Below are 16029 nucleotides of genomic sequence, written 5' to 3'. Positions count from 1 at the left end.
CTCATTTCCTCCTATTCTAATTTGTAATGTCCTTGAATATTCTCTGTTCCCTCTCCCCAGGACTTTGGTCAGTTGTCTTCTCCATGCCTAGAAAATGTCTACATTTTCCTTGTCTTTGCTAGGATTACTGGTTCAATTTGTAAAGACGATAAGTTAAAAACTGACTTCAAAAATTCTCCCCAGATAACTTATATTTACCTTCCTATATATTTTTTCTTACATAGTTAAAACTCTCTATAATATACAGGTCTTTTGCTTAACACATTAAACTCCACGATACTAAAGGTTTCATAGAGATGTTTTTTAAACCCTGGTGAGTTTGGTTCAGTGATTAGAGCATGGGCCTGTGGGACCAATGAGTTGCAGGTTTGATTCTAGGCAAGGGAACGTACCTCTGTTGCGGTTTGTCCCCATCCCTGATTGGGGTCCTGCGGGAGGATGTTTCTCTCTCTCTCTCCTCCTCACACTCTGTATTTGAAGATAAATGGAAAAATATCCTCGGGTGAGGAATAATTAAAAAAAATTTTTTTTAATAGCTAGACACTATTTCAAAACAGAAACAAACATTAATTCTTTTAATGTTCTTTGTTTACAGTATTTTAAAATTTATAGATGCTTTGAAATATCTGTAAGTTTTCACATTAATTTATTTTTATTTTTAATCTTCACCCCAGGATATTTTTTTCCATTTATCTTTAGCAGAGTGGGAGGGAGGGAGGAAGAGAGAAAGAGAGAGAGAAATATGGATGAGAGAGAAACACATGGACTGGTTGCCTCCGCACAGCCCTAGGCACCACCCCAACCAGTGCTGGAACAGAACTGCAACCAAGGTGCGTGCCCTTGACCAGAATCCAACCTGTGACTCATTGGTCCTGGTCCGCAGGCGGACACTCTAATTGCTAAGCCAAACTGGCCAGGGCCACATAAATTTACTTTTTAAAAATCCTTCATAAATGGCAATCTCCTTTCTACCCAAGTTCTTGCAATTTACTCTTCTAAGATTTCTGCCTTAGATTGTTTAGATCCCTGATTTTCAACCCGTGTGCTGCAGCATACTGGCGTTGAGACGGTAAAACATGCAATACTTGACTAGTCAGGGGCACTGGCCTCTTTGTCCTTAAATTGTCAAATAAAAGAAAGACAGCCAACACAATAGCCGTCTGGTGTGAATGAATCAAAATTACACCTATTTTATTATTTTTTTGTATGAGAGGGATGGATGAGATGAACCAAAGAACATATATGCATGTATGCATAACCAATGACATAGACAACAATGCTGGGGGGTGGGGAGGCGGGCTGGGGAGGAGGGTGTCTAGGGGGTAAAAAGGAGAAATATCTGTAACAAGAATAAATTAATAAAAATCGGAGGGGGGGATCAGCAAAAGGTATATTCTCTGTTGTGTCACAGAATTTTAATAATTAGTGCGTGCCGTGAGATCGAAAGGGCTGGAAATCGCTGGTTTAGAACTCATCATGGACGCAGTGTGAGAATGGATGTGGGTGGGGAGGGGTGGAGACACATTAGAAGCTCCTGGAGTTGCCTTGCTAAGGGACCTGGGTGTTCCTGCAGCCTTGCCACAAAGGTATGGCCCCGATCCAGAAGCATCGTCAGGCACACTAGTGGGAACTCATCAGAAACGCAAAACCTCAGGTCCCAGCCCATATCTACCATTCCAACCTGGACTTGAACGGGATGCCCATTCAAGGGTGAGAAGCACCGATCTAGACGGTGGTTCCAAACTGCTCATAGTAGAAACACCGGGTAGCAGTAAAAATTCCAATGTCCAGGTCACATCCTCATACCAATGAAATCAATCTCTGCTAGTGGGACCAGAAAGCAAACCTCTCCGAAAGGGTTCCCAAGTTCAGCCAATATGACAGCCTGCGGCGTGAGTCAACAGTGGCTAGTCCGGCTCAGGTAGCTAAGAAACAGGCATCGTAGAAGAACGTACTGTGCAGTTCGCTGTTTGTTTTGAATTTTGCACAGTGCGCACCTAGTGCCAAAGTAAGAAAGAAAAACTGAGACGTGTGGCAAGGCCAGACAGACGTGCCTCTGGATGAGGCGATAAACCAGCGAGACAGGAGGCATCTGGCTGCTCAACCGGCGCAGCGCCGCCCGCCCCAGCCCGTGGGGTCCGCCCTGCCCACGTGGGCCGCCTGTCCGTCTGCGGCCCTTGCGCCCTCCCGCGCGCAGCCCCGCGAAGCGGGGCGCAGGCGCGGTCGCCCCTGCGGCTGGGGTCGGCCTCCGGTGACGTCAGCACGCCTCGCGGGTTCCAGCCCCTCAGCCCGGCCCCCAACTGCCGCGCGAACGGGACGGGGGCGGAGGCCCGGCCCGTTGCTCTATCCGCTCTGACCGCGCCAGTTTGAATGAAAGCTCCTCAAGATGGCGGCGGCCGGGGCCGAGGCGCGAGGAGGTGAGGGCTAGAGAGCGGCGTCCCTCACTGTCCCCCGTTCTCCGGGCGAACTCCCCATTCCGGGAAGCGTGCCGGGACGCGCGGGCCAGGCTGAGCGCGCCGCCGCCTCCCGCCGGGGTGACACCTGAGCCCCGAGATGCGCGCCGCGCGCTTCACCCCTCCCCCGGCCCCTGACCCTTCTCGCGCCTGGGCCGGCTCGCTCCCCGGGGTCGCCCCCTACGCCCGAGCCCGCGCGTCCGCCGCCGGGATGGGCCCCTCCCGCCCCGCCGAGGTCCCTGGGGCCCGCGGCCCCGCCCCGCCGGGGGGCCGTGTGGAGGTATTCGGGCGGCCGCCGCAGCGCCGGCGAATCTAGGGGCTCGAGTTCCCGTGGGTGCGCGTGTGGCTTGTCTCCTTTGTGGTGGTTTGAGCGGGAGGTGTGTTCGGGCTGCTTTTAAGTGGGAAGCGGGAAGAGCCCGGCGGTGTAAATGTGACCTCAGTATCGGGAAAGAAAGAAATTGGGGCTGAAGTAGGACGGCTAAGAAAGGAAATAAGCGAGGATGCACCCCAATTCGGCCGCACCAGGAGGTTAAATGTCTCCGCGGAGATGATCCCAGGAAGTGGTGTGTGAGGATGTAGCCTGGACCCTGGAGTCATTCTCGGGTCCACCACGAGCGTGTTACTGCGTGGACGCCAGGGAGTTAGGGACTGAGCGCGTTTGTGTTCTTGGGCGCCTTTTGAGACACTGGAACTTTGGTTGCTTTCTAGAACGTAAAGGTGTTTTCCAGGACTCTTCCTCTCCACGTAGATTGTGAAATCTTTGTCCTCCAAATTTTCTTTCCCTGGAGATGACTGTGAACTATTGAGAGATTTTTTTGGTGGTAATGAACTGTTTAATCTTGCAAATGATTGTTTCCCCTACGTTATAGGTAATCAAAATTGTTACCAAGAGTGTTGTGTGTGATTTTTTTTTTCTTCTTTTTTTACTCAATAGCATTTCCATGGAAGGTTGTGTCTGGTTGTGTCTTGAATCTTGTTGCTTCAACTAGATAAAAATGGTAGCAACAGCCGACAAATCACCTGGGGTAGATATCCTAGAGGAACCTCTTTTGCATGTGATCAGCATAATGAAGTTAACTTGACACAAAACATCCTGAAGGTTTTTTAATGGAAAGGATTTAAAGGTTTATTTCTGTTCTACTGCTCTTCTATCCCCAAACCACCACTCTAAAAGCAAGCAACCTCTACTCCCAAATATTTTTTGGAAGATGTCTTACTTTCTTGATCTAGAATTACGAGTCCTTTGTAGGAAGATGGGGAGGAGGTGGAAATCCTGCTGCAGGGTTTCTCACCTTTTAGTCCCTTTGTGAGTGGAGGGTGAGAAATAGGTATAGCAAGAGCAGCTGTGGTCTCTCTAAATTACCTCAAAACACAAAAGGTTATCACAGTTACCTTGGAGAGCTACCTAGTAAAACTTGAGTTTAGTGTAGGTTTTGGTTGGTAACCCCAGTTTACTGCAGCACTCACATTTTTTTTGTCAGTGAATCTGAAACCCACAACCGGTGATCACTAGAGTCGTAGCTTAAGTGGCCTAGCAAAGCTGGGGCAGAGGACCTTTGATCTTCTCTAGTGCTTACCATACCACTAGCCACGAAACCAAGTTTATTACAGATATCTAAACATCAGTTTGTGTTAATATATTTTAGTAGCAGTATGGGAGCAGAAATCTGAGGGTAAAATCTGCAGCACAATTAGGTATTGGCTACTGGAAGACTGATTATGAGTGGGGCTGATTTTCTCCAAGCTTGGTATAGGGGTCATATAAGTTGAATACTCTGTTTTGTAATTTTTGGCTCTAAAAAACAAGACAGGAAATGAGTATGACAAAAATCAGTATACTGTCCATTATTTTATTATAACTCTGGGGTTTATTCCCTTTCATAATAATAACATTGCAGCATGGGCAAATAAGTAGAGTTAAAATTTCATGCAACATTGCAAACTGGGAAAAGTAGGACATATGATTTATGAGCATGTAACTATAGACTATTTCAGATTTCACCTCCTATTATCCAACTAAGAAAGAGGGAAGAGTTTTTAAATTTTTAACAAATTCTAAAATTGTTTAAAATATATTTAAGGTATATCTCCAACAGTAAGTAAGCCCTAGAGATCTACATTTTATTAAAACAGCAATTATAACCTATGTAGACTATAATGAAAAAGTAAAACACATTACCCCTTTTGACCGTTGCATCTATATGTAATCTTAACGCTTACAGACATGAAATATTTTGTTCAGGTGGCTCGCTAGAAATTAATTGGCATCAGTTAAACATAAAAGGGCATGAGAAAAGTCTGAGAAGACCAGTTTACCAAAATAGTTCTTTAATGCTTAATTTTATCTTGAAGACACAAATGGTTTCCTGTCATATGAATTTTTAGTCCTATAAAATTGCCAGTAGAAGGGTGGGGATATAGAATTCTTAAGTTTTTCCTTTTCCTTTTTTGTTTTAATTCAGTAGCTATTTCATTAGTAAAGAGTTCTATTTTCTTATTGTAGCTTGGTGTGTGCCTTGCCTAGTTTCACTTGATACTCTTCAGGAATTATGTAGAAAAGAAAAACTCACATGTAAATCGATTGGAATCACCAAAAGGAATCTAAACAATTATGAGGTGGAATACTTGTGTGACTACAAGGTAGTAAAGGTAAGGCAAATATCTAGTCCCTTAAAAGAGACTTAATCAGACTTCAGTATTTCGTATTTGTGTAAGATAAAAAGAAACTTAAAAGTAAGCAAAGCTCTTCTTAATGTTTAAAATTCTAAAATATAATCATTTCTGTGTCCTGTCTCTATTACCAAGTAACATTGAGAGGATTTTGAAGCGTAAAGTGTGCTTGCATTAAAATATTTTAAGGTGCTTATATCATTCTACATCCAACTCTTGATTGTCTCCGTGTGCGGGTTACCAGAGCAAATGTTTTACCTCAGATTGGCTCCTCCTGGGATTCATTTTGTTCCTGAATTGTATTCTCCCACTATCACCTGAAATGAACTTAGAAATTCAAACCAAGTTTAGTGTTACTGAATCCCCTCAAGAAGCAGCACATTTATATTTCCTGCCAACATGTTAAGCTCCAGATATTAGTAAGGTTCTGTGGTGTGTAATAGAATGGCTTGGGATTTAAAGTCATTCCTAGCCTTTGTTTAGTGTCTAAAGACCTCAGCAAAATCACAATTTCTCTGGGACTTACTTTATTCCTATTTCTTTTAGAAGTGACAAGGTTGTTCTTCTAAGAAGCTTTTTCAGTCTAAATGTTACAATAAATTCTTGAGTAATCAACTCTATAACCTATTCTCTCTCCAAGAATTCTCTTTTGGTCATTAGTCTGTCAGTTCTACCAGATAATCAGGAATCTTGTTTAATTTTGGTTTTCTTGATCAGATTCCATATAGATTCAGTCATTAAATCCAGTTCTACCTTTGAAATATCCATCTTCTTTTGGTATATCACTGTCTTCCTCACTCAGTGGGATTTTATGATCAAGCATTTCACTGCCACTCTTCCCAACAACCTTCAACCTCAAAACAGCCCAGTCATTTGCCTTCACAGTTTATAACCTCTGGCCTGAGCAATCTAGTTAAGAATATCATATAATCACACATATTGACTCTATTAAAGCGTATTTCTTTTTTAAAATCTTTTGCTCTTTAAAAAATATGTTTTAATTGATTTTTTTCTTCAATGATATTTAGAGAGGAAGGGAGAGAGAGAGAGAAACATTGATGAGAGAGAAAGAACATCAGTTGGCTGCCTCCTGCATGCCCCCCACTGGGGATTTGGCCTACAACCTGGGCATATGCTGTTTTTATTAATTTTTAGGGAGAGAGGAAGGGTGAGAGAGAGAGACAGACACATCAATTGGCTGCCTCCTGCACGCCCCCTACTGGGGTCAAGCCTGAGACCTCTCAGTGCATGGGACGGTCAACCAACTGAGCCACACCAACCAAAGCTTATTTCTGTTCTCACACTGCTCAGTTCTGCTTTCTAAGCATTTTATTCTTTGCTTTCTTTTCTCATTCTTGTCAGCAGTTTTTCCAACTTTTATTTTTATTCTGGACTTCTTACTTTATCTCTCACCCTCTCATATTGGGAGGGATCCCTCAAATATAAACTCAGATTATCATCACACCATTTATTTGTATGTTCACTTATTTGTACTTTTGGAGTTATCACCATTTGTCTTTTTTATTATCCATCACCTTTAGGGCTTTGTTTAATCTGTGATGTCTTTTTTGTATCAGGCTCTCTCTTTCCACTGATTTATCCCAATCGATGAATCTGTCTCTTGACTGGTTTTGTAACTGGCAATTTGCACATCTGAATCCCTGCCCTTTTTTCACCCAACTCCCCAACCATCAATTTCTTCTCTGTGAGTTTGTTTCTGTTTTGTTTGCTTGTTTATTTTATTTTTGATTCCACATATAAATGAAATTATATGATATTTATCTTTCTCTGGCTTATTTCACTTAGCATAATACCTTCTAGGTCCAACTATGTTGTTACAAATGGCAAAATTTCATTATTTTTTATGGCTAAGTAATATTCCATTGTATATATTTACCACATCTTTATCCATTTCTCTATTGATGGACACTTAGGTTACTTCCTTATTTCAACTGTTGAAAATAATGCTTTAATGAACATAGGGGTACATATAGCTTTCTTAATTAGTGTTTTGGATTTTTTTCAGCTAAATACCCAGAAGTGAAATTGCTGGGTCATACAGTAGTTCTATTTTTAATTTTTTGAGGAACCTCCATACTGTTTTCTATACTGGCTGCACTAATTTACAATCCCACTAACGATGCACGACGGTTCCCTTTTCTCCACATCCTTCCCAACACTTGTTATTTTTGGATTTATTTAGTTACTTAGTTAAATTTATTTATTGATTTTAGAAAGAAAGAGGTAGAGAGAGAGAGAGAAACATTTATTTGTTGTTCCACTTATTTATGCATTCATTGGTTGCTGCTCTGACCAGAGATCGAACCTGGAACCTTGGTGTATTGGGACAACTTGAACCAATTGAGCTACCCGGTTAGGGCTTATTTATGGATTTATTGATGATAACCATTCTTTTTTTTTTCCTCACCCGAGGACACTTTTCCATTTTTTGTTCAGGTAGAACGGGAGAGAGAGAGAGAGAAACATTGACATGAAAGGGAGACATCAAGTGGCTGCCACCCGCATGACCCAACCATGGCCAGGGGCAAACTGCAGTCGAGGTACATGCCCTTAGCGGGAACCGAACCCGGGACTCTCCGGACTGCAGGTCAATGCTCTAACCGCTGAGCCAAACCGGCCAGGGAGATGATAATCATTCTTACACGTGTGAGGTAGCTAATTGCGGAATTAACTTGCATTTTCCTGATGATTAGTAATGTTGACCATCTTTCATATTGTCCTTTTTGGAGAAATGTTTATTCAGGTCCTCTGCCTATTTAATAATCAGATTTTTTTTTGGTGTTAAGTTTTATGAGTTCCTTACACATTTTGGATATTGTTCCTTATGTATTTTGGATATATATATATATTTTAACCAAAAATGTATTTATTTAATATATTCATTACAGGGCTCAACCAGAGAATTAATTTAAAAAAACAAACAAAACAAATATGATACCACAGCTGACGATACAGAGTCCTATACAGAAATCAAGGCAAGGACAGACCACCTAAGGAAAAAATAAAAAGAGCACACGGAGAGAGGCTGGACAGCCCGGGTCAGGGCTCTTGGCTGGAGACCTGCTTTGCATAGGTTTCTTGTAGGTACTTCTTAAAGGCTGTGGGGTTTTTCCAGAGCTCTGCAGCATGTGTGTTCAATGGGCTATCGATGTTGGGTTCTCCTAGCAGGCTCTGGATAGAGAGCAGAATGGTCCTGACGTCATATAGGGCAGACCACTTGTCCTTTAGGATGTCCAGGCAGATGTTACCATGGGTGTCTACGTTGGGATGGTAGCAGGGTGTGGGGAATTTCACCGTGGGCACATTGTATGGGTAGCCACTTGGGAACTCTAGGGAGAGCTTATACCTCAGGTCTTTCTATACTGTGCCAGCTGCTCCATGGATGGTCCCCACCCATTTGAAAAGGTTGTCTGATTCAGGGAAGGCAGAAATTCCTTTGTCACCAGACATCATGACGGTCATCAGCTCCTGCTGTAACCTCTTGCCCACCAGGCCGTGGGCGGCGCCCCCGCTGAACTCAGCTCCTTTACCAGCTGCAGTGACGCTGGTGGCGGCTGGGTCGCGGTTCTGGGAGGCCATGATCAGCGAGCAGCGCTGGTAGGGAGAGACACGCGAACTTGGAGAACATGACTGTAACTCTGGATATGTATATATTTTTTTATCCTCACCCAAGAACATGTTTTTCCACTTTTTGTTCAGATAGAGTGGGAGGGAGAGAGAGGAAGAAAGAGAGAGAAACATCGATGTGAAAGGGACACATCGAGTGGCTGCCACTGGCACGACCAACCAGGGCTGGGGACAAACCGCAACCGAGGTACGTGCCCTTAGTGGGAACCAAACCCAGGTTTCTCTCGACCGCAGGCCAGTGCTCTAACCACGGAGCCAAACCGGCCAGGGCTATTTTGTATATATTATTGGATATATTGACAAATATCTTCTTCCATTCAGTAGATAGTCTTGTTTTGTTAATGGTTTCTTTCATTGCAGAAACTATGTAGTTGGATGTAGTCTTATTTATTTTTTCTTTTGCCCCATGGGACATATCCAAAGAAATATCACTAAAAAGGATGTGTTTTCTTCCAAGAGTGTTATGGTTTCAAGTCTTACATTTAAGTCTTTAATCTATCTTTTAGATGGTATATGAAACTGATCCAGTTTCATTCTTTTGCATATACCTATCAAGTTTTCCCAGTACCATTTATTGAAGAGACTGTCTCCTTCATTATATATTCTTGCCTCCTTTGTCACAGATTAATTGACCATATAGGTATCAGTTTATTTCTGGGCTCTCTATTCTGTTTCCTTGATTTTTGCATTTTTTTAAATGTCATTACCATGTTGTTTTGATTATTGTAGCCTTGTAGTATAGTTTGATATCAAGTAGTATGATACCTCCAACTTTGTTCTTTTTTTTCCAAGATAGCTTTAGGTGTTTGGGGTCTTTTCGAGTTCCAAATAAATTTTAGGGTTATTTGTTCTAGTTCTGTGAAAAATGCCATTGGTGTTTTGATAAGGATTGCATTGAATATGTAAATTGCTTTGGGTAGTATGGACATTTTAATAATGCTAATATTACTATACATGAGCACCATATATCTTTCCATTTATTTCTGTCTTCTTCAGATTCTTCTAGTATCTTACAGTTTTCCAAGTATAGGTATTTTACTTCTTTGGTTAAATTTATTCATAGGTATTTTATTCTTTCTCATGCAGTTGTAAATGGGATTGTTTTCTTAATTTCTCTTTCAATAGTTCATTATTGGTGTACAAAAATACAACCTATTTCTGAATATTAATTTGTACCATGCTACTTTATTGGATCATTTATTAGTTCTTATAGTTTTTGATGGATTCTTTTTTTTTTAAGTCCTCACCCAAAGATATTTTTCCATTTATCTTCAGACAGAGTGGGAGGGAGGAAGAGAGAGAAAGAAAGAAAAAGAAACATCAATGCGCGAGAGAGAGACATTGATCGGTTGCTTCCCATATGACCCCAACCAGGGCCCAGAACCAAACTGCAACCGAGGTATGTGCTCTTGACCAGAATCGAACCTGTGACTCTTTGGTCTGCGGGCTGATGCTCTAACCGCTGAGCCAAACCAGCCAAGGCTATGGTTATTTTTTTAAATTTTTTTTTTTATTGATTTTAGAGAAGAAGGGAGAAAGAGACATAGAAACATCAATGAGAGGGAACATCAATTAGCCACCTCCTGCATGCCCCCCAATTGAGGATTGGGCCCATAACCTGAGCTTGTGCCCTGACCGGGAATCAAACCGGTGACCTCTTGGTGCCTGGGTTGACGCTCAGCCACTGAGCCACACCAGCCGGGCAATTCTTTATGGTTCTTTTTGTAGTATGTCTTCTTCAAATAATGACATACAGGTGAATTTTACCAAACATTCAAAGAAGATTTAATACCTATTTTCAGACTATTTCACAAAATTAAAGAAGAGGGAAGGTTCTCTCCCTCATTTTGCAAGGCCAATATTACCCAAATACCAAAACCAGACTAAGACGTTACAAAAAAAAAGAAAATTATAGGCCAATATCCCTTTTGAACATGGGTGAAAAAATTCTCAAGAAACAAAAATCTCAACTAAACAATCTAATACAGTTTAATTCTTTTTAGTTCAGATGCATTTTGCTTCTTTTCTGGCTAGGGCCTCCAGTGGTATGTTGAATGAATATTCTTGTCTTGTTTCTGATTATTTATTTATTTATTTATTTTAAGAATAGTTCATTGATTTTTAGAGAGAGCACAAAACATTGATGTGAGAGCACAACATCAGTCAGCTTCCTCCTGCACATCCCCTACCAGCCTGCAACTCTCACCTGTGTCCTTGACTTGAAATCAAACCCGCAATCTCCTGCTGCACAGGATGATGCCCAACCAACCAGCCAGGCATGTCTTGTTCCTGATCTTAAAGAAAAAATTTTTACCTCTCTACCATTGAGTATGATATTAGCTGTGGGTTGTCGTATATGACCTTTATACTGTTGAGTATGTTCCCTCTATCCCTACTTTGCTGAGAATTTTTATCATAAATGGATATTGAATTTTGTCAAATGTTTTATCTCCATCTATTGATATGATCATAAGATTTTTATACTTCTTTTTTTATGTGATGTTTCACTTTGGTTTGCAGATATTGAACCAGCCTTGCATCCTGGGAATAAACCCCACTTGACCATGGTCTGCCTTTTTTTTCTTTGTTGTTAAAAGTGTTACAGATGTTCCCCCCCATTGACCCGCTTATGGTTTTTTAAATGTAATCCTGAATTCAGTTTGTTAATTTTGTATTGAGAATTTTGGGTATCTATGTTCAACAGGGATATTGGCCTATAATTTTCTATTTTTGTAATGTCTTAGTTTGATTTTGGTATCAGGGTAATACTGGCCTGGTAAAATGAATTAGGGAGCCTTCCCTCCTCTTCAGTTTTTTGTTTTAAGAACTCTTAATTTAAAAAAAAAATTTTTTTTATTGACTTTAGAGAGAGAGGAAGGGGGAGAGAGAGAAACATCGATGAGAGAGAACATTGATTGGCTGCCTCCTGCATACCCCCACTGGAGATTTGGCCCACAACCTGGGCATGTGCCCTGACTGGGAATAGAACTAGCGACCTCTTGGTACATGGGTTGATGCTCAACCACTGACCCACACTGGCAGGGCTCCTCTTCAATTTTTTATAATGGTCTGAGAAGGATAGATATTAAGTCTTTTTTAAATGACTGGATGTGAAGACTGGCCATGACTACAGCAGACAGGCTGCTGTGTGAGGGCTGACCCCACAGAACAGGAGTTGCTTTAGTGGGGTTCTGGTGCCAGCTGAGTCTGCCCTTCCAGTTTTTCATTTTTGGAGCTTGTTGGCTGGTGCTCTAGTGTGGCCTGAAGCTGGCTACCAGGTGTGTTGGTTCTGGAGGCTCTTGGGAGGGGCTCCAGTGCAGGCCACATCCATCCGCCATTTGTATCCAGCTTGGGGCTAACTGGGAGTGATGTGCATTTGGTAGCCACCTGTGCTGGGCTTGGAAGCTCCTGGGAGAGGCTGTGCTGTGAATCGAGGCCAGCTACCTCTTGTGACAGGTTTGTGGCCACTTATCTGAAGCTACTTTCCAGGCCAACCCTAGCTGCAGCTTATGCCAGGCTTTGGGCCCCCTAATGGGAGTCATCATGCAACTTGATACTAGTTGCTTCTTGTGCCAGGCTTGGGGCTGCTTAGCAAGAGATACGGGGCACTTCAACTTCAACTCCTGCCTCTGCTTGTTAGGGGTTTGTGGACCTTTGACAGATTTTAGGAAAGTGAATCAAGGCAGGCCCACTGGAGGTGGCTCTTGGGTAGGCTGGGATCTCGGAACCACCAGGGCAGGGAGGACAGTAATAACCATGTTAATGGAGAGCTCAGATTTGGTGCCCACCTGCACCTGCCACTTCCAGTGGGCCTGCCTTGATACCTGCCAGCACTTCTGTCTCCAGAAAGAGCAGCTCCATCCCCTGTCCCTCCAACCCTTGCCCTGAAGCTGGTCAGTTCAGTTCCTCTGGCACTCTTCAAGCTGCCACTCCTGCACTGGATCCCAGAGCGAGTCAGTTTGTGCGTGAGTGGTCTGTGTGTGTGCACATCAAGAACACCTCTGTCTCCTGTAGCCCTCTGTCTCCGGCAGCCTTTCATCTCACTTGGATGCAATCCCCGCTCGTTTTCTCAGCCAGATGTTACGGTGACTTCACTTCCAGGCTCCTGCTTGAGGTATCCCTTGCTCCCCCCTCGCAGATACCTTTGTGGCCGAGATATTTCCCCTGATTCTTAATTGCCACACCATGGGTGTGGGACCAGCTTGTTCTGCATTTTTACCCCTCTTACCAGTTTTGTCATAAGGGCTTTTTTATATCCTTAGTTATAGGACTTCTGTTTAGCTAGTCTTCAGGTGGTTCCCAGTGATGGGTGTTTTATAATTTAGTTGTAATTTTGATGCAGTCATGGGAGGAAGGGAGCACAGCATTTACCTACTCCACCATCTTGACCAGCAGTTCAAATTATAAGCCACATTCTCTCTCTGTCTCTCTTTGCCTGCCTGTCTCTGTTTGCCTTTCCCTCCCCCCCCCCCCTGTGTGTGTGTGTGTGTGTGTGTGTGTGTGTGTTGGGGGGGGGGGATTGATTGATTCAGGGCAGGTGAAAGATCTTATGACCCTGTCTTTTTCTTGTGTTTTCCCACTTAGTTCATAAAGGACACTGTCTCAATATCATATTCCTCAAACTCATTACAGTTGTTTCTGGCCTTTAATGGCTCCCTGTTGTTTACCACTTTAAGGTGAGACCCTTTGGACTGAGGTTCTTTATCATCTAGCCAGCTTCATGTCTTATCACATATTCTACTTTCTATCCACATTGAAATACTTGTAAATTCTTTCATAAAGCTAAGATTTACTGACAACCTACTGTAAGCTGGGCACTCTTCTAAGCATTAGGAACATAGCTTAAAAACAGGCATAGCTTAAATTCTAATTCCTTGTGCATGCCCTTTTGCATTTCTCATCGAGTTCCCTCTTTGGAACACTATTAATTACCCTTCTTTCCTTGGCAAAATTCTACTTGACTTGCAAGGTTCAGCTGAAAGGTTACTACCTATTATAAGGCCTTCTTTCCTTTCACACCTCCAGTAAAATTAATTGCATTATTTTCAGGACTTACAAAGTACTGTTCTTATAATTTTTCTAGAACTTTCACATTTTATAGCTTTGTTTTATAACTTTTCTGCTAAATTGTCAGCCATTTAAGTACCAGGAATATGTCTTACTGTAGTCTCTAGTACATTATGGGTATTTAGTTCGTGGTTAATGACTTGAATTGGCTTTTGCTTCAGTGATTTTTCTAGTCCTCACAGTCACTATTGGACGAGGTCATAACTTCATGCTTATATTATAGTCACACTCTATTGACTAATGTCTTCTGTTTCTTCATTCTGTAGTCTCACTTAATAAACATTTGATTTTCTTCTGTATGTCAGGTACTACATTAGGCACTGGGAAAATAAACATTAATAAGAAACTGTTCCTCACTTTAAGGAACTCATAGCCTAGTGAGAAAGATTGATAAGTATGTCATCCATTGCAATATAGTACAGTAAGTGCTATGGAAGACATTATTATAAGATCTGTGGGGAATATTCTTAGGCCAGGTCACAGGAAGCTTCCCAGAAGAGGTGATACCCAACAGGGACTGAACAGGTAAGTATTATAATTTCATTATGGCTTTAATAGAGAAAATAGAGTGGGATAGGGGTGTGGGAGAGAATAAAATATGAGTGAAGGAGCTTTCAGCCATTTTACAGCAATGGGAGTCATTTGGACGGTTCAAAAAGAGTGACACAATCAGATATGTAATTCAGAGAGTTTTTTCTATGCAGTAAGGAAAGTAGACTGGCAGGAAGGGGAATGTCACACACACTACTTACATATTTTCGAAAGCTGTTCCAGTGATTCGGGCAAGAAATGATGGCGCTTGAACTAAAGTAATAACAGTGGAAATGAAGAAAAGTAGGTGGATTTTTTTTTAATTATGAAGGATGTGAAATATATAACGCGGTGGTCTAGTGGTTAGAGAGTTGGGTGGGGACCTGGCAGTGAGGATCTAGAAAAACATGAGTTTCTGACTTGCAGTAGTGTAAATAATACTGTTCACCAAGACCCAGGAATATAAGAGGATTAGGATAGGAGGACTGGATTGGGTTTGGAGAAGGAGGATGAGAAGGTTGAGATCATTTAAGGATGAGATGACCAGTAGATTGTTGGAAATGTGGTTCTAATCAAGAGTGAGTGAGAACTGGAAATATAGATCTTGAAGTAATTGGCAAAAAGATAGCAATTGAAACCCTAGGGATAGATATAGTTACCCATTCATTAGTTCAATAGATAATCATTGGCCATCAACTGCATCATATGCTAGGCAGTAGGGATCTCAGCAATGAGTGACACAGAGACTGGTATTATGACATTTCTCTTTTAGTGATGGTAGAAATACCTTAAATATCATTGTACAAAGCACTTAATTATAATTGAGGTAAGTGCTAATGTAACAGAAGGATAGAACTTATCCTGCAGAAACTGGGCAGGTGTCCATGAGGAACTGATGTCTAAACTTAGTGTCAAAGGATGAAAAGGTAAGTAGAGAAGGGTTTTGAGGCAGAAAAGAACCTGACTTCTTCAAGGAATAGAAAGTATGAGTGGAACATAGTTAGCAAGAGGGATTGAAATGAGGCTGGAAGGATAGGCCGGACCCAGAAATGCAACTCCTTATAGGCCAAGAAGAGAATTTTGGACTTTATCTTAAGAGCAATAGGGAAACATTTAGTAGTTTTGAGCAGGGGAATGACATAAGATGTGTGTGTTGAGAATATTACTCTAGCTGTTGTGCCATGGATAGATTGATAGTAAAGAGACTATTGGAGTAATCCAAGCACAGAAAATGTGAAGAGAGAAACACAAGGATGGAGGAATAGGAAGGGAAAAGTCACAAGAAGAACTGTCAAAGATTGAGACAAACTGGTAAGAAAGGTAGGAGGAAAACTGGAAGAGTAAGTCATGCAAGTCTGAAAGATAATGTCAACAGCATAGAGTAGTAACCAGTGGGTCAAAGAACTGTGAAGTAATCATTGGATTGAGCAATGGAAAGATCATTGATGCCCTTGGAGCAGTTTCTGTGGCATGGGTAGAAGACACCAAAATAGAATGAATTAAAAAATAAATTGGAGGTGAGAAAGAGTTAAATAGTATGGACAATTCTTTGAAGAATTCCAGCTTTGAAGAATAGAAGGAAGTGATGTAAGGTGTGGGGTGTTTATAGATTTAATTTTTTTATTAAAATAAATCTGAGTAGGTAATATATGCATGTGAT

The 16029-nt window shown here is 41.8% G+C and overlaps 2 protein-coding genes across 4 annotated transcripts in view; one reads left to right on the top strand and one right to left on the bottom strand.

The window, feature by feature from the left end:
- Positions 1 to 2368: 2368 nt before the first annotated feature.
- SUV39H2 (suppressor of variegation 3-9 homolog 2) overlaps positions 2369 to 16029 on the top strand; it is a 40696-nt gene continuing 27035 nt past the window's right edge. The window contains exons 1-2 of one of the 2 annotated variants that reach the window (XM_036281190.1): positions 2369 to 2417; positions 4957 to 5102. In XM_036281190.1, coding sequence (XP_036137083.1) covers positions 2387 to 2417; positions 4957 to 5102 — 177 coding nt within the window. In that variant the 5' untranslated portion in view covers positions 2369 to 2386. The remainder of the gene's footprint in view (positions 2418 to 4956; positions 5103 to 16029) is intronic. The other variant, XR_004961972.1, reaches the window with a different exon arrangement.
- LOC118643230 (ubiquitin-conjugating enzyme E2 C-like) lies at positions 8184 to 8723 on the bottom strand. 2 transcript variants are annotated; one of them, XM_036281192.1, is made up of 2 exons: positions 8577 to 8723; positions 8184 to 8399 (listed from the first exon to the last, which is right to left on the bottom strand). In XM_036281192.1, exons 1-2 carry the CDS (start codon positions 8721 to 8723, stop codon positions 8184 to 8186), a joined length of 363 nt encoding a protein of 120 aa, XP_036137085.1. The 2 variants fall into 2 exon arrangements, with proteins under 2 accessions (XP_036137085.1, XP_036137084.1); XM_036281191.1 differs by having other exon boundaries at positions 8184 to 8497; positions 8588 to 8723.

This window comes from Molossus molossus, unplaced genomic scaffold, assembly GCF_014108415.1.
Source record: "Molossus molossus isolate mMolMol1 unplaced genomic scaffold, mMolMol1.p scaffold_m16_p_32, whole genome shotgun sequence".
NCBI lineage: Eukaryota > Metazoa > Chordata > Mammalia > Chiroptera > Molossidae > Molossus > Molossus molossus.
This window is presented reverse-complemented; position numbering and strand designations above follow the sequence as displayed.